This window comes from Paramacrobiotus metropolitanus, unplaced genomic scaffold (assembly GCF_019649055.1).
Source record: "Paramacrobiotus metropolitanus isolate TYO unplaced genomic scaffold, Prichtersi_v1.0 Parri_scaffold0000101, whole genome shotgun sequence".
Taxonomy (NCBI): domain Eukaryota; kingdom Metazoa; phylum Tardigrada; class Eutardigrada; order Parachela; family Macrobiotidae; genus Paramacrobiotus; species Paramacrobiotus metropolitanus.
Genome location: NW_026570321.1, coordinates 95,585 through 119,235, shown reverse-complemented (window position 1 = coordinate 119,235; position 23,651 = coordinate 95,585). Strand labels below are relative to the sequence as shown.

General features: G+C 49.8%; 1 protein-coding gene across 1 annotated transcript in view; it reads left to right on the top strand.

Moving 5' to 3' along the window:
- The first annotated feature begins 162 nt into the window (after positions 1-162).
- The window catches only part of LOC129597192 (titin-like), a 44,743-nt gene continuing 21,254 nt past the window's right edge, over positions 163-23,651 (top strand). Inside the window, exons 1-7 of the mRNA XM_055494659.1 lie at positions 163-169; positions 384-3,912; positions 4,615-4,769; positions 7,332-13,327; positions 13,825-14,332; positions 14,998-20,034; positions 20,755-23,554. Coding sequence (XP_055350634.1) covers positions 163-169; positions 384-3,912; positions 4,615-4,769; positions 7,332-13,327; positions 13,825-14,332; positions 14,998-20,034; positions 20,755-23,554 — 18,032 coding nt within the window. The remainder of the gene's footprint in view (positions 170-383; positions 3,913-4,614; positions 4,770-7,331; positions 13,328-13,824; positions 14,333-14,997; positions 20,035-20,754; positions 23,555-23,651) is intronic.

Sequence of the window (23,651 nt, the reverse complement as noted above, 5' to 3'; positions counted from 1 at the left end):
CGGCGTCGTGTACTTATTATCATGGGGATTATTAAGATTAACCCGATGGTTTAAAACATTTCATGGTTTAACATACTGAGCTTAACATTTAACATACTGTACTTCTACTGAATGAATGTCCCACAAAATAGTAATCCAGTTTATGTGCAGCATCGTAGTGGAATGGCTTGTATGCCAAATTCGCAGGCGTCAAATTTAGCTCCCTCGTTAGTACAACATATCCATATGCTTATCAGTTTATGTACGGGGTACAATTTTTGCGATAACTGCAGTTTACATTTTCCTCAAACAAATCATTGGTAACTTTTTAGAGGCTAATAATATTATTACCTTATTATTGCAGCCATTAAAGTACTCTGTGTTACAATTAACTATTTTAACAGCCAAAGAAGCACAAGAAGCCCGGCGTGGCCCGACCGAGCAGCGTCCCATCTACGAGCGTCCCGGCACCGCTCGTGAAATTCTGACCAGTACCAAATCCGAGTCCACGAGCACCCAGTCATTCCTCAATCAACAGCGAATTGACCAGCGTTTCCGTACCCAGCAGAACGTGCGGGTACGCGACGAATTAATCCCCACACCGGAAATCCCGCAACCAGCATATTACGACTACGAGACATCGGAAGACCGCAGTCTTCTCGAACGCCAACTACGTACCCGACAATACCGGCAATCTGCCGGTCCGGAAGAGGTCCCATACCAATACGAAGTGTCTGAAGATAAAAGTCTTTTGGAACAAGATATCCGCAAACGTCGCTTTGAACAACAAGAATATCGGGATTACGAGACATCGGAAGATAGTAAATTCTTGGAGCAGAGCGTGCGGAAGAAACGGTTCGGCCAACCCGAACCGCAACCGCAGCCGGAATACTATGACTACCAAACAGAAGAGGACAAGAATTTATTAGAGCAGCAAGTTCGAAAGCGACAAGTCGAACAGCAGCACTACTACGACTACCAGACGTCGGAAGACCGGAGTATCCTGGAACAACAAGTGCGAAAACGCCGCTTCGGTCCGGAACAACCGGAGAGCATTTTAACCACCCATACCGCGGCGGCCGATCAAGCGGAAGCCATTCTCCATGAGATGGAAAAACTGATCCCGACACAACCGGAATTAGAACGGGAGACGGCGGAACTGGATTACTACCAGCCGAAACCACCGCAGCGGACCGAAGTGGTGCTGGCCCCGCGACCTGAACCAGTGTTCCGGGAAGACACTAGCCAAGCCGATTACCGGCTGGCTGAGCGATCGGTCACGCAAATCCAGGCACTTGTCGAATCGCCAAAACAGCCGCGCAAAGCGCAAGTGGAAACGACCACCACAATGAAGGAAACCGGGGAGTTGCGACACAAAACCCCGTCACCGACGTTGACCCGACGGACGACGGGTGCGGACTACCAGACGGTGGAAAAACGCACAGAGGTCAGTCGCGTGATGCCAGAGTCGCCGAAACCGGCAAGAAAACCGGTGGTCGAAGCACCTAAAATGCAGCCGGAAAAGGCCGAGATTGATTACTACCAGCCGAAGCAGCCTGGTAGGTCGGAAGTGGTGTTGCCGTTTGAGACGCCGGTGTCGCCAACGCTGTCACGGAAGGCCACCACGGCGGATTATGAGCTGGTGGAGCAACAGCAGACGTCCATCCAAGCGGTTGTCAAGTCGCCGAAAATCCCGCGCAAGCCGATGGTCTCAGAAACGACCACCGTGCGGCGAGAGGTCACGGAGCTGGATTTTCAGCCACTTCCTAGAGAAGAGGTCACGGGTGCGGATTACCAGCTGGCCGAACGTCAGCAAACGGTTACGGAGATCCAAGCCATTGTAGAGTCGCCGAAACCGTCAAGAAAGGTCCAAGTAAAGGAGACGACAACGGTCCAACGGGAAGCGGCGGAACTGGACTACTTCCAACCGGCTCCGACGGTGACGGAGACAGCCACCGGTGCGGACTATCGCTTAACCGAAACGACGGCGCAATCTATCCAGGCGCTAGTGGAATCGCCTCAACCGACGCGGAAACCAATGGTGACGGAGACTTTACAGAAAGAAACCGCTGAGATTGACTATTTCCAGCCGGCACCACAACCGGCACCGAAACCTACCTTAACCGACCGTACCACCGGTGCGGATTATCAGTTAGTGGAGCAGACAACGACGTCGATTCAGGCGATCGTTGAATCGCCCAAACCAGCACGCAAACCGATGGTTCAAGAGACGATTCAGAAAGAGACAGCGGAGGTTGATTTCTATCAACCGGCACCACAACCCGCACCGAAACCAACGGTTACCGATCGGACTAGTGGTGCGGATTACCAGTTGGTGGAGCAAATAACGACATCGGTTCAAGCGATAGTGGAATCACCGAAGCCTTCTCGGAAACCAATGGTACAGGAGACTGTTCAAAAGGAAACTGCCGAAATCGATTTTTACCAACCGGCACCGCAACCACAACCAGTAGTGACCGACCGGACAACGGGTGCGGACTACCAATTAACGGAGCAGGTCACCCAGACTATTCAAGCCGTTGTGGAATCACCGAAACCCAGTCGGAAACCGTTGGTGTCGGAAGTGACCACTGTCCAGCGGGAAACCGCTGAAGTCGACTTTTACCAGCCACAGACAACGGAAGTGACCACTTTACAACGTGAAACTGCGGAAGAAGATTTCTATCAACCGCAAGTTACGGATATCATCCAAGCGGTTGTGGAATCCCCGAAACCGACCCGGCGACGCTCCGTCACAACCGAGGTCACCAGTGTCCAGCGAGAAACCGCACAACTGGAACTGCAACCGGCAAAGAAACCGGAGCGAACGGAAATTGTTATGACACCGATGCCGGAACGCGAAAGTCCACAACTGGACTTTTATCAGCCGCAACCCATAACCGTTACCGAAATTGTCTCCACCAAACGCGAGACCGCGGAACTGGACTATTTCCCCATTGAACGAGCGGGAATCACGGAACGCATTGAAGCCGTGGTGGATGTGAAACCGCGCTCCCGAACATCGACCCTGACAAAGCGAACCGAGACGGTGACCACCGTCCAAGAAGCACCGCAACCGGAGCTCCGTTACGAGATCTCCGAGGATTTTAATATTCTTGAGCAGACTGTCCGGAAACGCACGTTTTCACAGTTGCCGGACGGAACACAGGTTGAGGTCACCAGCACCGTGGAGTTTCCCCATATCGTCGAGGCCACGAGCCGCGCGACCGACGAACGGACACTGCGACTGACCGAAGAAGAACGAGAAATGACGGTGGGTGAGCATTTTGCGCCGCAGTCAGAAAAACCAGCGGTCGCTCCGAAACCCCAGATGGAAGTCACCACACTGAAACGCGAAACTGCAGAGCTGGATTTTTACGCTCCGGAGCAAGTCACCAAGGTCACTGAGACCGTCACGGTGACGCAGACGCAACCGCAGCGCGAAGTGACGGAAGTTACAAAGATTACCACGCTGAAACGGGAAGTGGCAGAACTGGATTTCGCGCCGGAAGTCCCGATGAAGCCGGAGCGAGCGGAGCTTGATTTCGCTCCGGAAGTGGCACCCAAACCGGAACGCGCGGAGATTGAATTCGCGCCGGAAGTCTCACCGAAACCCGAAATGGCGGAGGTTGAATTCGCCCCGGAACGGTCACAGTTTGAGATGATTGCCAGTGAACAGAAAGTGGTGTCCCAGTATATTCGGGGAGAGGAACGGAAGGAGGTCACACAGTGGTCAGCAGAAGATGTTGAGGAGATGGAACGGCAAAGGTATAAGTATGAAGTTAGTGAGGATTCCAATATTCTGGAGCAGCGCATTCGCAGGAGAGAATTTTCCAAACAGCCGGAAGAACTGCCGGAAGTTCCGTTTAAGTACGAAATCGAAGAAAGCGTAAACTTACTGGAGCAGACCGTGCGTCGCCGGGAATATTCCAGGTAAGGCAAAATTTTGTGTAATATGTCGACGTTAACGGATTAATTATCTGGCAAAAATTTCTCCCAAAAGGAAATTCCTCGAGATAGATGCTATAAATTAAGGGGCCTTGCACAATCCACAAAAGTATGGAAATAAATAAAAAGTAATCCGCAGAACCAAACGGGATAGTGCTGTCGATGCTGGCCGTACAAACCAGTAATTTCTTGGAGGTTTTTACATCGTGAATGTTTTATTTTTTTAGCAAGTTGGTTAATTCAAGTGGGCTTTCGTATGTAAATGAACGGAACGATTATTTGCCCTCTTGTTACAGCCACTTTACTACGATGCCTCCGTAATCAGCAGCTCCAAAAAACGGATAAAAGTGTTTTAAAATGATTAATCAAAAAACGTAAATTGGAATAAATTGATGCCTGGCATTTAAAAGAACAGAAGCTAGCAGAATAGCACAAAAGGTCTACGAAGTATAGCATATTTTAACAAACTATTTTACACACTGTTTCTGATTTGAATTAAGAGTTACCCAAATAGCAAAAATAAAAATTTCTAACGCAAATGTGGCTCACTTTTATTAAGCAGAACTACATATGTAATGCAGTAACGATAGTAGTCAGATAAAAATTAGTAACAGAATGGTGCACTTCAGTATTTCTATAAGATCTGCAAGTTAATAAGGCGTGATTCAGCGATCGCTGCGATTGCAGACAACCCGACGAGCTTCCCGAGGTGCGCATCAACGAGCGCACCGCCGCCATCGAGCAGGACCAAGCATTCCGCGCCGCCGACCAGATCATTCCCCAACGGAAGGTCTCCGTGCCCATGCCGCAGGTCCCCATCGAAGAGGTCACCCGCTTACAAGGTGAGCAGCCTGTGCCGACTGCCGCCCGCGTGGAACAACAATCGCTGCTTCCGCATGCCCCGCCCCTTCAGCATGAAACGGCCCAGCTTGACTTCGCTGCACCGGCAGCCCCCCAGTCGACGGTTACGGAGGTGACGCATGAGGCGGCGGAACTGGACTTCTACCAGCCGCTGCCGCAGGTTACGGATGTGGTGCATGTGATTGATTATGACAGCAGACAGATGCCGCAACCCGGGCCGAAACCGGTGTTGAAAAATGTCACACGGGAGGTGGCGGAGGTTGAGGTGTACCAGCCGCAACCGACCGTTAGGGATGTCGTTACCGAAAGCACGGTGGTGACGGTTACTAGGGAGGAAGAGGGACCTCAGGTGCCGGAGCAACCGGTGATTGAGGTGGCACGGGAAAGTCCCGAGTTTGATTTCTACCAACCGGAAATTACTGAGGTTTTGCGGGAAACCACCACCACGACGGTTGTGAAGGAAGCGGTCGTTGAGAAACCGAAACCGGTTGCGGAAGTAGTCAGGGAAGTTGCGGAAATCGATTTTTACCAGCCAGCACCGGAGGTTACTGAGATAACTAGAGTAACGGAAACTCGTGCCGTTGTGACTGAGGAAGAGAAAGTAGCTTCCGAAATCCCGGCGAGACCTCGTGTTACTGAGTTAACCAAAGAAATAGCCGAGGTTGATTTCTATCAACCCGCTCCAGAGGTTACAGAAACAACAAGAGTAACAGAAACGCGTAGGGTGGTAACCGAAGAAGAGCAGATAATGCCTGAGGAAAAGCCTTTAGAAATTAAGGAACTAACTCGAGAAATGGCGAAAATTGAGTTCTATCAGCCGGAAATAAAAGAAGAGAAGAAACAACCGGAAGTTCCAATGAAACCCAGACTCACTGAATTAACGCGGGAAGTAGCGGAGGTAGACTTTTATCAGCCGCAGCCGGAGATTAGGGACGTTACTGCTGCTGTTACTATCGAAGAGCGAAAGGTCATGCCTGAAAAACCGACAGTACGCGAGTTGACGAAAGAAATAGCCGACGTGGAGTTTTATCAGCCGCAACCAGAAATTAGGGACGTCACGGCTAGCGTAACGATCGAAGAGCGTAAACTGCAACCAGAAATTCCACAGAAACCGAAATTAACTGAGCTGACTAAAGAAATAGCCGAGGTCGAGTTTTATCAGCCGCAGCCAAAAGTTATGGAACGTGATACGTTTACTGTGATAACGGAAGAAGAGGTCGCACCCGCAGTGCTCGAAAAGCCGGTGCCGCAAGTTCGAGAATTGACGACTGAGACAGAGAGAATTACCGTTGTAACCGAGGAAACCCCAGTGGTTACCACCTTAGTCCGCGAAGTAGCGGAAGAAGAGTACTTTCGGCCGCAGCCGACGATAACAGAAAAGGTCACAATAACTGAATACCAGCAGGTTCAGAAAGGTCGGGACGAGATCGAGCTGCAGCCGTTGCCAGAACGAGAAATCGCAACGGAAGAGTACTATCAGCCGATAACTGAGGTCACTCGCGAAACCGGTAGATTTGAGACGGTGGTTAAGCAACCGGAAATACCGGAAAAACCGAAGTTCACCAGTTTGACACAAGAAGCAGCTGAGTTCGAGATCTATCAGCCGCAACCGGTACTGTCGGAAATAACGAAGTCCGTTGAAACGTTTGAAACGATCGGTAAAGTGCCGGACGTTGCACCGAAACCTAAGGTTACAGAGACAGTTACCACAGTCGTTTACGAAGAGGCAGTTGGGCCTCAGCGTGAGTCGCCAGAATTTGATTTTTACGAGCCGCAACCAGAGATAACGACAAAGGTCACGGAAACGGTGACAGTTATAAAGGAGACAGCGCCGGAAACGATACAGCAGGTCGAAATAACGTTCCCTGAGAGAGAATCTCCCGAGTTTGACTATTACGCCCCGCAACCGGTTTCGGTGGTTACAACTGCGCCCGAAAAGCAAGAAGAGTTTGTCGAAACCGTAACGATTACTAAGACGACACGAGAAGAGATGCCAGAGCAGGAAACGGTTGAGCTAAAGCGCGGACGCGCAGAACTTACTATTGAAAAGAAAGTGGCACCTGAGGTACCGGTAAAGCCGCAACCCAAACGGGAAGTGGCGGAGTTAGAGCTCTTTCAGCCGCAGCAAACGGTAACCGAAGTTACTCTGGAAACGCGCATTGAAAGCACGGCGCCTGTGACTGAGCGTGTTGAATCGGTTGAAACTGTTGAGCTTAAGCGCGAAATGGCTGAGCTGGACTTTTACCAGCCACAACCAGCATCTTTGCCTGAAGTACCAAAATCAGAGTATGTAGAAATTACGCCGAAACCGGTACCCATAGTCGCACCACGCAAAGCGCAACCAGTGCGAGAGCAAGAAGAAATCGTACTGCACGAAGCACCGCATGAAGCCACGGTGGTGGAACGCACGATGGAGACGCGAGTGACGATAGAGGCACCACAACCGCGCTTTGAGGAAACCTTGATCACGGTCACCCGGCACGAAACACTGCGCCCTGAGTATCCACAGGAAGATATTACTCTGACCAGCGTTACGCCGGTAGATTTTGTTGTCGCCCCCGAGAGACCGTTTACCGAGGAGACAGTGACCACGCTAATCGAAGCGGTCACTACGCGCCAGTTCCCCGGCGCACCCGAACGGGTGACTCACGAACGGGTCACGGTAACCACCACCGAAGAGTACCCGGTAACGCCCCGGGGACCGCAGATGGCGCGGGAGATTCCCGAAGAATACCTGTTCCAACCGGAAGTCACACGCGGTCCCCTTGTCACCGAGGCCACGGAAACCCCGGCCCGCGAGCTCCCCGCGGAGTACGCCGAGAGCGAGATCTCCGAAGACATCTTCTTCGACGCGCATTCTGAAATCTACACCTCGGATACGGATAAGTTCTACACGCCGTCGCGCGGCAGCCTGGCTAGTTTGGCCGCGTTTAGCTTCCACAGTCTGGAAGAGCGCGAGGAAGACGTCGTCTCCCCGGTGAATCTCTCACCGATGCCGGAAGAAGATATTCGGGAAGAAACGGTCGAGGAGCTAGAAATCCAGATGGGAATTCGAGAGCGGCCGGTGACCTTTACCCAGGAACGACCGTCGGAACAGGCGATGGTCACAGAAGGTAAGGAAATTGTTAGTGAATACCTACCCTCACAGGAAGCCGTCCCCAGCGAACTGGAGACCTTCGGCCAAGCGGCGCCGAAAGAGCAGCCGCTCACGGGGCTGGTGGCCACTTTCCGCACCTCCGTTTCCGGTGAGGAGGTGCCGGTGACGGGTGAAGAAGAGCAACTAGCGCCGGAACAGCCGGTGCTGGAGGTAAGTCAGTTGAGTGAGTTTGGTCTAGACAGCGCCCAAAGGGGACCCGGCGTCCCGGTGGACACCAGCTACCTCATCTCCAAAACCACGGAGACCAAGTACGAAGAAGAAGGCGGACCGTTCCAGCTGGAGAAACTGCTGGATCAGGCAGAAGCAATGATTGAACAGGGACTCATCACCGACCAGGGTGTGGCGCCAAAGGTCAGCACCGACCAGGGTGTGGCTTTTCCCGGCTACCCGGAGGCCGTCACCCATGTCTTCGAAGCTCAGGAAGTAGCCGGCGAATACGAAGAGAATAAGTTCGCTCAGATCATGGAGGAATGGGAGGAGAAGAAAGCGGAAATGGCACCGGAAAAGGAGTACCACGAGACGGTCACCAAAACCATCACCACGGTGGAAAAAACTGCGCCGTTTCAGGAAGAAATCACATCAGTCACGGAAACGATTACAACGGTAACGGAAGTGGTGGAGCGACCGTCGAAGGAAGCAGTAAACGACGTTACTGAAGAAGAACGAGAAACTGAACACGTAACCACGGAAGTGACCATGGAACAGGCGCAACCGTACGACACGGAAGAACTGATTACGGCCGTACCGTCAAAGTTACCTAGTGACATCAGCGCCGCGATCCCCAAAGAAACGCCCACGGTGGTTGCGGAGTTTGAAGAAGGGCAGGTGGTAGCTCCCACCGAAGTACCGTCTCAACCGAAAGAGTTTATCGAAGAGCTCCCACAAGAGTTGAAAACCATTGAAATCGGACCGACTCAAGTGACCGATATCGGTGCCGCCGTGGTACCTTCGCACGAAGCCCCGGAAACGGAAAAGATGGAAGCCGAAGAGTATGTTCCCGTTCAGCCGGCGACTGAGTCCGCACAGATCCCGGGGGCGGTGCCACAGGTGGCGGAAGCGCTGCCGGAAGTCCCTCGTGAGACCAGTGTCGCCAGAGTGCTGCCAACGGACACCAGACCGGTGGAAACACACGAGGTCACGGAAGGTGCCACCATTGTGACGATCTCCCAGCAAGCGGAGATGGAGGAAATCACCACAATGATCGCACAACCGGAGCGACCGGTTACAGATGTTAGCCACGCGTTGGTGGCACCGGAGACGGCTGCCATTGATATACTACACGTTGCCCAAGCGGATAAGGAAGAAGCCACGTTTGTCCCTGCAGAGGAAGAAATTACCGAGGAGATCATTACGGAAACCGTCGTCACGGCAGCGGAGGTGCCGTTTCAGGCGGAGGTGGTGACCAAGCCGGCGCCACGCGACGAAATGGTAGTGGAAGAAGTAACCACAGTGACTGAAGTAAAAGAAGTGAATCAACCAGAAAAACCGGTGTACCAACCGGAAGGCGAAGAACTGATCCATGAAGAAGAGGAAATCACCGTGGTGACGGACGTCACACGAGAGGAAACTCGCGAAGAGGAAATTACACATGAACTGCTAGCCGCGGAAAAATTACCGGTAGCGACGGATTTCAGTACAGCGATGCCTAGTGCTCCGACCGCGCCGGTTCCGTTTCCCGGCGAAATGGAAGAACTCCCAGGTTTCCAGTACGACGTGTCCAAAGAGTTCACCGAAGGCGTCAAAGGCGAATTGGTCAGCGCGGAAATTACTCCCACGGTTCCCAAGGATGTCGGTGCAGCGGTTATCGCGCCGTCACTGGCACCGGAAGTCCCGACAACCGATATTGAGGAGCTGACGAAAGAGACCGCTCCCAGCGAACAACTGATCCCAACGGAGACGGGACTGGCAACAGCGGAAATCGGACCCGGTGTCCCAACTCAACCGAGTTTCACACACGTCCCCGCGAAGCCAACGGAACACCCGGAACTGATCGAGGTCGTCGAGGGGGCGACGATCGAGACCATCTCCGAGCAGACGACCGTGACGGAGATCGAGGAAACCGTGGCGGAACGCAGACCGACACTGGAAACCGAAACCAGTGTGGCGCTGATCAAACCGAAGACAGAACTCCCGGTGGAAGAGCACGAAACCGGAACGGAGGTAGTAACGGACACCGCCATGACCACCACAATGGAAGAGTACGAAGAGATCACCGGACAGACGGTAACCGTGGTGAAACCGGAAGAAACACTCGAAGCGGAAGCGGTGCGCAAACAAGTAACAGAAGTTATGGAGGAATCGTTCGAAATTGTCCCGGAAGTTCCGGTCACCGAGACCGTGGTAACGAAAGAAGGCGAGACGGAAACCGTGGAGGAGAGTTACGAAATAATCGATGTGGAGATGGTGGCGCCCACCGAGGAGAAGATGGTTGCGGAGGCGGAGCTGGAGCAGCTACAAGCAGCGGAAATTGGTCCGCTGATGGCAATGGACGTTAGCGCCGTGGTGCCGTCAGCCAAAGAAACCGGCGTGACAACGTTGGAGGAAGTGGAGACGACGACCGTTACCACTGTGACGGAAGAGACGCAACCGGAAGATATCACGCACGCTATCGACCAGCAAGCGGTGGCCGCGTTACCGGCGGAATCGTTTGAAGCCGTGAGAGAAACCGCCCCCGGGAAAGAAGTTATGCAAGTGGAAATTCCGGAACAGTTACTGCGGACGCTGCAAGAGAAAATCAGCGAAGAGCAGCTGGATGAGCGGCAACTGATGGAGCTCGTCATGCAGATTGACCGGGAAATGGCCGCGGCGCAAGAACGACAAGTGTCGGAGGCGCCGGAAACAAAGGTCACGGTGACCGAAGAGAAAGTCATGGAAACCGCGACGGTAACTGAAGAAATCACAAAGACCGAAGAAATAACAAAAGTAACCGAAGAAGTGACGGTCGCGCAAGTCGCCACAAAGGAAGCCCCGGAAGGGACGACGGTCGCACCGGAAGTGTCCGCGTTTCAAGAAATGGAAGATTTTAAGATGGAAATCACACAAGCGACGGAGAAACTGGTTCCATCCGAAGAAGGCGTCGTCCAAATCACTCCAAAACCCGAACAGTTCGTCAGCGCGGTGGACACGGGTGTCGCTCCCTTGGCCGATGTAACCCACGAGAAACCGACACTACCGTCCGAAACCGTCACGGAGAGCGTGGTGGAAATGGAGATTAGCCAAGGTCAACCGGTGCCGGTGGAAGTCTCCGAGCTGGAAGTGATCAAAGCGCCGGTGTCCGATATGGAATCGGTCAGCTCGGAGGAATTCGAGATGGTCCAGGAGACGACCGAACTGGAGACGTACGACGTCATCACCGAAACGGAGAAGACCGAGGTGACCACGGTGGAAGAATCCTTCGAGATTGTCCCCACCCAGAAGGAAGAAACCGTGGTGCGACCGGAAGAGATGTTGGTCGAAGAAGTAACCACCGTCCGGGAGGATGTTACCGCGCCGGTGCAGGAGGTGGAAGCGCCCGAGGAGATCGTCCCGAAGCGGATAAAAACGGAGACGCTGGTGGCGTCCACGGACCGCAAGGAGACATACGAGGAAAAGGTCACGGAAGAAGTGGCGCTGGAACAGCCGCGTCCCGAACAACCGTCCGTTACCGAAGAAGTGCAAGAGCAGCCCGTGGTAACGACGACGTCGGAAGTCACAAGCGAAGCGGTTACAGTTGAAGGAGAAAAAGTGCGGGAACGGGAACACCTGGAAATAACGAAAACTGTCACGGAAGTCGTGGAAATCCCGCAAGAAGTTATTACAGAAACGGTTGTCAAAGAAGAAATCGAAATCGTTCCCAGAGCGGTTTCGGAAATCGGTATTGACGTTGTCAAGGAAATTAAGCCGATCGAGATTGTGGCTACAGTACCCCAAGAGATTGTGGAAGAAAAGGAGATTAAAACCGTTGTCACGGAGGAAAAGACCGAGCTGACGATTACGGCGCAAGAAGCTCTCGTTGCCCAAGAGACCATCGTAGAAATGTTGATCAAACAACCGGAAATCGAAGTGGAAACCATCACCGAGACGGTGACCACGGTGACTGAGGTGCGGGAAGAAGTGCCGGCTAAACAACCGGAAGAAGTCGCTGAAAAACCGGTTACGGAAGACATTATTATTGAAGAAGTGGTCACCGAGGAAAAGAAAACCGCACCGGTGGAAACCTTCGAAGGACCGGAAGAAATCGTCCCTAAACGACTGGAAGTGGAGACTTTTGTCGCTTTGACGGATAAGAAAGAAACGCGCGAAGAGCACGTACCGGAAGAAAAGGTCACTGAAAAACCTGCGGAAGAGCAAGGTGTTCCATCGGAAGAAACAGTCGAAGAAGGAACCGCGGTGATCACGGAAGGTGTCACCAGCGAAGCCGTTACAATTGAAGCGACTAAACCTACGAAAACGGAGATGGTCGAAACCGAGACCATCGTCGAAACCGTTACACAAGTGGTTACAAAGACGGAAGAAGAAGGCGTCTCCGTCGCTCCAACAGAGGAGAAAGTAATCGAAGAAATTGTTGTAGAAGAAGGTGTCACTGCTCCGGTTCACGAAGTGGAGGGACCGGAAGAAATCGTACCAAAACCGGTGACCACGGAAACGCTCGTGTCCACTACGGAACGCCAAGAAACGTTCGAACAAAAGACAACAGAAACGCTGGAAGTGGAGAAACCGGTTGAGGAAAAACCAGCGGAAACAATGGAAGTGGAGGAGCGCCTAGAAATAACCTTTACGGAGCAACCATCCACTGAGACAGTAACGGTCAAGAAGGAAGAGATCACCGTTGTCGAAGAGAGACCCAAAGAAATAATAACGGAAACGGTAAAAGGGATCACCACCTTCCAACCGACTGAAGCCGAACGCCAGCCAATGGAAGAGGAAATTTTGACAGAAGAAACTGTTGTTCGAGAAGACGTCACGGCACCAGTGGAGGAAGTCACTGGTCCCGAGGAGATCGTCCCGACCCGGCTGCAACCGGAGACACAGGTGGCGGTGGTGGACCGTAAAGAGGAGCGTGAAGAAAAGGTGATCCACGAATTGGACGTGCCGAAACCGGAGACCGAACAGACCATTGTTACCGAAGAAATCGTTGAAGAGTTCACGGCAACGGTTACCGAAGAGACACCGAAAGAGACGGAAATCATTACGAGGGAACAATTTATTGCGGACGTCACCGTGGTGAAGCCGGTTACTGCCGAGGAAACGGTAGAGACACTAGCAGAAATGGTGATTAAGAAGGAAGAGAAGCCAATGGAAGTGGTATTTACTGTACCGGAAGAGAAGCCGGAAGAAGTCACAGAGGAAAAGAAATTTCACGTGAAGGAGATTACGGAATTGACAGTCACTACCCAAACCCAGGCAAGTGAATGCGTTTTTACCTTTTAATTTTAACGCAGAACTGCATAAACCTACTCGCAAATAGATAGCAGTTATCAGGCATCTGCCCCGCGCGAAGCCAGTTTTAAACAACGAATGAGTGCTAAACGTAGAGTAATGGCATTTGAGAAAAAGTATCCTTTTAATGGGTGCTGCGGTTTGTTAAATACGTGAGGGTTTTCATTTCGTCTTTAATAACTTTTTATAGTTTTTTATTGACGATGTATTTTTTATCTACGCCTCATGCAACTATTACTGTTTTACTAACAGTATTGTACTCCTGCAATATGTAATAAAGCGCAGCGCAGTTCTGGTCTTTATGATTTATTACATTTTATAAAAATGATCGGTGGAGTTTGTAAAATTTTCTCGCTAATCTAAGAATCAGGATCTAACAGAAGCAACGGTAGGGACGGTTTGAAAAATTGATTATTGTTGACTTAAGAGTGTGGTGGAATCAAACATTTACGCTTGGGCAGATCGAGAAAGCTGGTGTCGTAATTGAAGTCCTACCGGAAGTGGTAGAAGAGAAGGTCACCACGGAAGAACGCCACGAAGAGAAGCTGGACCTTTCTCTGGAATTCATCCCGATCGAGCAGATCAGGGAAACCATTGAGACGACCGCCATCACCGTGCAGGCTACGGAGCTGCAGCCAGAGGAAGCGGAGGTCATCACCGAAATCACGGAGGCTGTCGCCGAGTATACGCCGGTGGTGGTTAAGCCACTGGCCCCGGTGGTCCGGGTCATGGACGGGCAGTCCATGCTGCTGCAGTGCCAGTTCTCCATGCGGGAGATCCAGGAGGCCATCTGGCTGCACGAGGACCAGGTGGTCCAGGAGAACGAGGATATCACTATTTATCAGGACGAGACGGGCTTGTGTGAACTGCGCGTAGCGGAAGTCTTTCCCACGGATGCCGGGCTGTATGTCTGCCGGTTGGAGACGGAATATGGCGTCGTGGAGACACGATCCATGGTTGTTGTGGAAGGTAAGGGCTCAACTTAACTATGAGGGAAAACAGCTGTTTTATTAATTTTTGTAATATACGGACCGAAATAAGGATGTAGCTCTTAATAAATGTAGGTCCGTCTTGACTGGCTTGTGCTAATAAATTAGCATTGTGGTCGACGGTTGAACTCTTAATCTTTTTACGCATGACACACAATATTACGCTTTGTCTGCACAATGGAGATGAATTTGTGTGATTTTAAGCGTACGATGAATCGTAGAGCCAGGGCTCACTTTCGAAATCCTGTCCGTCATATAAGACAAGTGATGCAGCGGTATTCGTTAATTGCCGATGCAAATGCTTCGATTTGTAAAGATGATAATTTTTCCTAACCTAAATTAGCAACGCTTTTGTTCAGCTTTTATTTTCTATAAAATAAATGCTAACAGAAAAGGCCTTGACAGCTCACTGTAATTACGAAATCACTGTAGTAACATCAGTGGCTTGATAATTTCGGTTTGTTTCGGTATTTCTGAAAACGGATAGAATTCTGCTGATCGAAATTCGTAACAATAATGATGATGCGGTAAAGTACAGTCATTCGGCCCAAAAACCTGGAAGCAGTCTGTGTAAACTGCGACTGCGAAGGATAGTGCCAAAAATTGGTAGTGCGGAGGTAATGCGTATCTTGCTTTTATTAACAGAGTACGAGTACACTCCCGACAGCGAGGAGGCGTCACTCAGCCAGATCCACACCACCGGACGCTCGGAGCTGGTGGTGGAGCGCACCGTCTCCAAGGAATGGGACTCCACCATGCCGGACATCTCGGAGACACCGCTGGAGGAGGAAGAGATGATGCCCATCGTGGAGCTCATGGAGGAGGAAGTGGAAACCAGCGAGCAAGGTCAGATTGAACGCCCTGAACTGTTTGCAGTGCGGCCTGATATTCCTGCGTATGAGACGCATGAGACACTCGAGCATGTCACACCACTGCAGCATGAACAGATGCTCGTCGAGCAGGTAGTCGAATCCGCACCACGTGTGCCGGACAGTATGGGCGAGGTAGCGGCACCGGTTACTATTGCGTTCGATCTGGCGTCCGTGGCCTCCACCGAAGACATGTCGGTCATGGAGAGCCGGCCGTCGTACTCTAATCTGGCTAGTCTAACCGAGTATCTACCGGTACAAGAAGGCTCGGTGACGATGAGTGATGTGTCAGATATTGACGTGGGTGATCACCTTCTGGGTGATCAGGTGTTTTTAGAGCATGTCGAACAGGCAGAGGCTCTATTATCCCCGACGTCGTCAGTCACCTTTGAAGCGTTAAAAGCTCCCATAGATCGGGAAGAAATTCTGGTACAAGTAGTTAAACCGGAAACACAAACGGTGGTAGCGGAAATAAGACCAGAAGAGAAAGGTCACGCTGAGATTTTGGTGAAAGAAATTGTCGAACTGACGGAGCAAGTGACAGCGCTAACTGCCGATGAAGTCGTAACAAAATTGGAAGAATTAGTTGAGGAAGTTAAGACCGAAAAAGCGCCGGAAGAAGTAATAACAAAATTGGTTGAGCTGAAGAACCAAGTGCCTGAACTGGCGCCTGAGGAAATTCAGTTTAAATTGAAAGAGATTTCTGATGCAGTTGAAAGTGTCTCGAAAGTGACTGTCACAGAAACCGTAGTTCGTCCGCAGGATAATCTAACGTATGTTGAACAAATTATTTCGCGGATTTACGACATTGCTGCGGAAGTACGAACGTTGAGTGTAGAAGAGATTGAAGCGAAACTGGAAGAAATAGTCGCCACCATGAAACCGCAAGACATTGTCGAAGCAGAAATGTTGCCGGTTGACCAAACGGCAGTTCCACATAAACCTGATGTGGGAACGGCCGAACAGGTGTACATGAAGGTTTTTGAATTGAACGAAAAGGTCAAGGAGTTATCGATAGAGGAAATCGAAACAAGGTTAACAGAAACAGTACGAGAAATTGCAGAAATTGTGTCCGAAGAAGCGAAAGAAACCATTGAGCATATTGCTTCCGAACTAAACGAGCTGACCGAACATTTGAGCGAACTGCCGGTGCAAACCGTCCAGGCAAAACTGAAGGAAATCGCTGAAGAAGTAATTTATGCTACTGCGGTGGCTAAGCGTCCGGGCACGGAAGAAAAGGCTTTCACGATTGTTCTTGATTATGGTCATGCGGAACAGCTGTCGTCAAAGATTATCGATTTAGGCGAACACGTTGCCGAATTTAGTATCGAGGAACTGAAGTTGAAACTTACGGACATTCTTAACGAAATTACGGAAGAAATAGTAGTCGCACCACAAGAACTAGTTGAGACTGTTGCTGAGGTAAGGAAAGTGAAACCGAGCGTGGTAGAAAAAGCACCAAAAGAGAAACGAGTATCTGAGCATCCCCTTGTCGTTGAAACTCCGGAAATTGTCAGAGTAAAAGAAGAACGCGGTACGGCGGAGCTTGTCGCTTCTAGAATTTATGAGCTATCGGAAATTGTGAGAACTTTGTCAGCGGAAGAAGTCGAGACCAAGCTCACTGAGTTATTTAATGAGATAGCCGAAGAAAAGGTCATCCAGCAGCCAGTCGAAGAAAGCAGTAAAATTCAGGATACGGTGATGAAAATGGCCGAAGCGAAAATTGTAGCTTCCAAAGTCTTCAACTTGATTGAAGAAGTGAAAGAACTGCATACTGAGGAACTGGTGAAGAAATTAAAAGAAAGTGCAGGAGAAATTTATCAGCTGTCGAAACCGGAAGTAGCTGCTGTGCAGACGCTTGAAACTTTGGCAGAAAAAATTCCGGAGATTCAGGTTGAGGAGATACAGGTTACGTTGTCGGAAATAGCACAGGTTCTTGAAAGGGCATCAGTATTAAAACCGGTACCAGCGGAAACCGCGGAACTTAGGCAGCAGGTCGTAACTCGCTTGAGGAAGCTTTCCGAGGTCGTTCAGACGATGCCAGCGGAAGAAACCGCAACTCTAGTTCGAGAAATGGCAGAGCAGGTTTCTGAAGTAATCAGTGTTACCTCAGAGAAGCCGTATGGGATAGCTGAATTAACAGTGCAACCAGTGGCGCCGGCCGAAGTCACCTTCGAAACACACGCTGAAGTGAAAGTAGAACAAGAGAAAAAGCCGTTTGAGGTGATCATGACTGTGCCGGAACAAGTCAGTGTCTCGTTCCCGGATTCTCAAAAAGCGGAACGAATTGTAACCGAGGAGATTACGGAAATAGCTGTCGAACGAAGAGAGCAGGTGCCGGTCACCGAAACCGTAGTTCGCTTAGAAAAAACCGTGCCACAGCTAGAATCCCTGGAGTCGGTAGTCAGTGTGGAAGAATTAGTATCAAAATCCGAAGAGGAAGAAGAAGAAACCCAGATAATGGAATTGGTGTCTGAGTCAGTTGAACTTCCAGTGGAAGAAGTTCCCAGTGGCACGGCTGAGATCGTAGCGTCCAAGATTTACCAGCTTTCTGAAAGCGTACGGACGTTAACGACAGAAGAAATGCAGGCGAAACTAACTGAGGTGGTCAATGAGCTGGTTGCTGAGAAAATACGGGAACAGCCAGAAGAGCTGCCCACTGCTTTAATTTCCGAAGAAAGGCCAGAAGTTGAAGTCGTTGCGTCTAAAATATTCAGCTTAATTGAGGAAGTGAAAAGACTGTCTACCGAGGAAGCTGAGCTGAAACTTAAGGAGGCCGCTAAAGAACTTTATAACTTATCGCAGCCCGAGGAAAATGTTGTCGAAACTCTCCAAACCCTAGCAGACCAGGTGACAGAGATGAAGGTTGAGGAAGTACAAGCGTCGCTGTCTGAAGTGGCGAAATATCTAGAAAAATCAACCGCTTTCAAACCAGCTCCCTTGGAAACTACTGAAGTTTTAGATCGTATCGTGAAGCTCGTTGAAAACGCTCAACAATTACCGGTAGAAGAAACAGCGTCCATCATCCGAGAGATCGCTCAGGAGATTGAAGATGTCGAAAGGTCTTACGAGGCACAACTGAAAGTCAAACCGAAAGTGCTGGCCGCGCAGACTTTCGAAACGTATGCGGAAGTGAAGGTTGTCAAAGAAAAGAAACCGTACGAAGTGGTCTTGAGTGTACCTGAAGAGGTCAGCGTTTCGATAGCGGAATCTCAAAAGCCAGAGCGCACTGTTACGGAGCACGTTACAGAAATCACGGTTAAGCGAACCGAGCAAGTTCCAGTCACTGATACGATTGTTCATTTAGGCAGAACTATCCCAGAGTTAGAATCCGTCGAAAGAGTGACTAGCGTTGGAGAAGAGGCGCCGCAACCCGGCAAACTCGAAGCAGAGGTGACTGAGTTAGTATCGGAAACAGTGGTCGTGACACCGCGCGCTGTCGTGGAACTCATTTCATCTAAAGTGTATGAATTATCAGAAAGTGCACCAGAGTTGACGACCGAAGAGATTCAGGTGAAGTTAGCAGAAGTTGTCAAGGAGCTCACGGCCGAACGTTTGATCGCGCAACCGGAAGAGGAAGTGCCGGTTATTTTGCTCGCAGAAGAGAGGGCTGAAGCCGAGGTCGTCGCATCGAAATTAATCAGCCTCGTTGAGGAAATGACGAGCTTAACCGTTGAGGAAGCTGAAGTAAGGCTCAAAGAAGTGGCAAAGGAAATTTATCGTTTGTCGAAACCGGAAGAAAATGTGGTGCAGATTCTTGAAACACTGGCAGATAGAGCTCCGGAGATTAAGGTTAAGGAGGTGCAAGCCACGCTGTATGAAGTGACCCGTGTCCTCGAGAAGGCAGATGTACTTATCCCGGTACCGACAAAAATTGCTGAAATCAGGAGGCAGATTATTGATCGCTTGGTTGAACTGGGGGAAGTTGTCGAAGAGATACCGGTAGAAGAAACCGTTACCGTAATCAGGGAAATTTCTAGAGCGATCGAAGACGTTGTTGCGAAAACGTACGAAGCAGAGCTACTGGTGAAACCTACGGTACCGGCTGAAGAGACCTTTAAAACTAAGGCGGAAACTAAGGTTGTTGCAGAAAGTAAGCCTTTCGAAGTGGTCATGACTGTGCCGGAAGAGGTTGGCGTTTCAGTAGCTCAGCCAGAAAAGGCGGAGCGCGTTGTAACGGATCATGTAACGGAGGTTGTAATCGAGCGACGACAGCAAATTCCCAGTAGTACCACATTGGTTCAGCTAGAAAGCGTAATGCCGGAGTTAGAATCGATTAAATCTGTCGTGAGTGTTGAGGAAGTTACGCCTAAAGTTATGGAAATTAAAGAGACAGAAACGAAAGTAATGTCCAAGAAAGTCGAAGTATTCCCAGAAAGCAAAACCGTTGAGACCATTGAACAGGTTGCGACCAAGGTCTATGACATCTCGGAAAGTGTTCGAACGCTCACAGCTGAAGAGGTTAGCACGAAATTGACTGAACTTGTGAGTGAACTCGTGGCGGAGGGAATTATGCAAGCACCGGTAGAAGAGGTCTCGCCCCTGATCCCAAAAGAAACCGCACAAGCGGAAATCGTGGCTGCAAAGGTGCTTAGTTTAGTCGAGCAAGTAAAGAGTCTGACCAGTGAAGAAGCGGAACTAAAATTAAAAGAAACTGCAAAAGAGATAGCGTCTCTCTCAAAACCCGAAGAGGTCAATGTGGTCACTTTACTGCAAGATCTAGTCGAGGACGTAAAGCTCAAGGTCACTGAAGAATTTCAGCCGCAGCTCACCGAAATGGCTGACATAATGGTCAAAGCGGAAGTACTGAAGAGCGTGCCTACTGAATCGGCGGAAGTATGCCTTAGTATTTCGTACGCTAAGCAGATTGCTGAGGAAATACTTGATGTGGAGAAAAGGGTTCCACAGAAGACCAGAGAAGAAACTGCTGAAGCACTACAGGAAATAATCACAGAAATTATTGATCTCAGCAAACAGGTCTCCGAGGCGGTTATTGTCAAGCCGGAGAGGGTACCGGAAAGGGTTGAGGAAGCGGTAACGTTACTTGAAGAACTTGTTGAAGAGCTGCCCAGATTAACACCGGAAGTGGTCGAGTCGAAGCTGATTGAAGCAGTCAAAACGCTTGTGTCAGAAGAGGTACCAGAAACCTCGATGGACACTGGTCAGGTGGAGTTAATTGCGCGGCACATAATGGAGTTAGCGGAGAAAGTGGAGGTCCTAGCAGTAGAGGAGACAGCTGTGGCAGTTAGGGAGATCATTCGAGAAGTGGCGGAAGCACGAGTTTTTACGCAGCCGGTAATTGCGGAAACAGAGCAGATCGGAAAGGAAGTTCCTGAAGAAAAGCCTATCGGTACCACGACCCAAGTAGAGGAGGCGCCGGTTTCTGAGCAGCCCAGAATTGTACCGGTAGAAGTGCGAATAACGGAAACGGTCGAAGAACTCGGTACAGCGGAACTTGTAGCCTCCAGAATTTACGATTTATCGGAAAGTGTGACAGATCTGTCGGCGGAGGAAATCGAAGTTAAGTTAGTAGAGCTTATCAACGAATTGTCGGAGGAAAAGGTCTTTGAACACCCAGTTGAAGAGGTCGGCGAAATTGGGCAGGTACCGGAAGCGAAAGCTAAAGCGCAGATCGTAGCGTCCAAGATGCTTAGTTTGATTGAGGAAGTAAAGGAACTAAGTACCGAGGAAGTGGTCAAAAAGCTCAAGGAAACAGCGGAAGAAATTTACCAGCTGTCAAAGCCAGAGGAAACTGCTGTACAGGCGCTTGAGACATTGGCAGAGAAAATCCCAGATTTACCGGTGGAAGATGTTCAGGTGACGTTGTCAGAAGTGGCGCATGTTTTAGAGCGAGCTGTTTTGTTGAAACCGGTACCAGCAGAAACCGCGGAACTTCGGCGACAGGTTGTTGAGCGCTTGTTGAAACTGGCTGAACGCGTTGAAACGATACCGACCGAAGAAACTGCAACGACCATTCGAGACATCGTGCAAGACCTTGCCCAGGTGACGACTACTAGTGACAGATTTCAGGAGCTTGTAACAGCAGGTAGACCGCAAATCGAGGAAATTACAAGGCAAACGGTTGCACCGGCAGAACATGCTCAAGCGGTTGAAAGCGTGGAGCAACCGCAAGAAACAGAACTAGTAGAAACTGTGCATTTGGAGCAGTTGGCGTCAGCGGTTCTTGACTTAGCTGAAGAATTTCGAACGGTTTCAGTTGAGGAAGTGGAAAGCAGGTTAACGGAAATCGCCGATAAAATTTTAGAACAGTCGGTTACGGAAGAAACCAGCGAAGGTTTCGCTGAGCAAGTGTATACCAAAGTGTTCGCTTTAATCGAAGATGTACGTACATTAAATGTGGAAGAAGTCGAAACCAGACTGCGGGAAGTGGCAAGCGAGATTTCAGTTGAAGCTACGGAGGTCAAAGAAAAAGTTGAAAAACCAAAGGAAACTGAGGTCACTGAAACTGCGACGGAAAAGCCTGAGCATGGCATCAGCGAAATTACTTTCAGAAAACCGGCTAAAGCTAAGAAAACCGAAATCTCGGAAACGAGTTTTGCTGTCGTAAAAGAACAAAAGCCATACGAACTTACCGTAACAGTACCAACGAAACCGGAAGATAAAAGAGAAGTAGAGCGGGTGACGACAGAGGTGACGACGGAGGTGACACTTACTCAGCCTGTTCGACAAATGCAGACTGTCAAGTATGAAGAGTTTATTCCGGAAACCAGCGAAATAATTGAGACCACGGAAACTGTGGTTAGAAAAGTTAGCACCGTAACGCCACAAGTACCGGTTGAGACTCAAGAAGAACAGGAAACCGTTACAACGGTAACGGTTAATGTAACAAAACCGAAAGCGATGGAAGAGGTTATAAGTGAAGGCGAGATGGAACTTGTGCAAAAGTTACTTGAATCGGTAGAATACATTACAATGACTGAGACGCCGCTTGAAGAAACTAAGGTCACAGAGGTGACAACAATGGTAACCGGTGTAACGCCCTCGCCGCTCGAAGTTCTGGAAGCGCTACCAGTAGAGCGCGGTGTTGCGGAACAACTTGCAACGAAGCTCTTCGAAGTTGCGGAAAACGTGAAAAGCATGACGACCGACGAGGTCACCGTGAAGTTGAAAGAAGTCATGCGAGAAGTCGGTACCGAAAGCGTTCGAGAGGTTCCGCAAATCGAAGAAATTGTTGAAAAGGTCGGTAAAATTGCGGATGAAGCGGTGATGACCTTACCGTCTGAGACGGAAGAAAAGTTGAAAGAAGTTGCGAGAGAGACTGTTAAGTTCGCCATAATGCAGCCTGAGACATCTGAAGAAAAGGTCACGGTGGTCGTCGGACCGAAAACGGCTGTGGCGCAGTTAAAAAAGCTGTACGAATATCTACAGACTTTAAAACCGAGTGATGTCGAAGACGTGCTGCATGATATCATCGAGGAAATGAAAGTTTTCGAAGCAGAATACAGGGAAGTTCCTGTAAAAGGGGAATTGTTCACAGCCGGGGTTTCTGCTGTGCAGCTGCATATAGCAGAGCACATCATCGCTAGTCTCGAAGAAATCGTTGAAAAAGTGGAAGTAGCACCGCTCGATCAGATTAAAAGTGAAATCGGCAAAGTTTCCGAAGAAATTCTTGAGGAACTGGTACGAGCAAAAGCCGTTGAAAAATTGACAGAGCAGACAGAACTTAAAGCGCTTCCTGTCCAGAAACCGGTAACGTTGGTCGAACGAGTGTTTGAACTATCTGAAGAAATCAGAGAATTAGCAGTCGAAGAAGCGGAAGTCAAGTTGAAAGAAATTTATGAGCAGATACAGGAAGCCGTTGCTACGGAACAAATCAACGAAGAAGTCAAAGGTCACGCTGAAATAACGGCTTCACAGATATTTGACTTATCGGAACAAATTAAAACGCTGACTGTCGAGGAAGTGGAAACGCGGTTAAAAGAAATCGCTAGTGAAATCAGCGAAGACGTCAGCTTAATATTACCGAAAAAACCAGTGGAAGAGGTCAGTGCCGAAATGCAACCGATGGTCGAGGAAGTAATGGTAACTGATATAATTGTAAGGAAATCGGAAACAGTTTCAGTGAGCGAAACCATCGTCGAAGAGTTAAATGAAATCATTAAGAAATTACCGGTGTCGAGTCCACAGGAAGTAGAAACGGTATTGCAGAAAGTTGTGGAAGAATTGAGCGTCTTAGAAGAAACGGTTTCGCTTCCGGAAGGTCACGTTGAGCTGGTACAGTCTAAGATTTTTGAGTTCATTGAACGGATAGCGGAAGCGTCCGCTGAAGAGACCGAAATGCGGCTGCGAGAAATAATTCACGAAGCGGAAACGTTGGTAACTGAACAGAAAGAAGCGGTACCGTTGTTACCATTAGAACAAGTAACAGAAACGGTAACGGGCGTGCAGGAAGTCGTAAAGCCGGTAAAC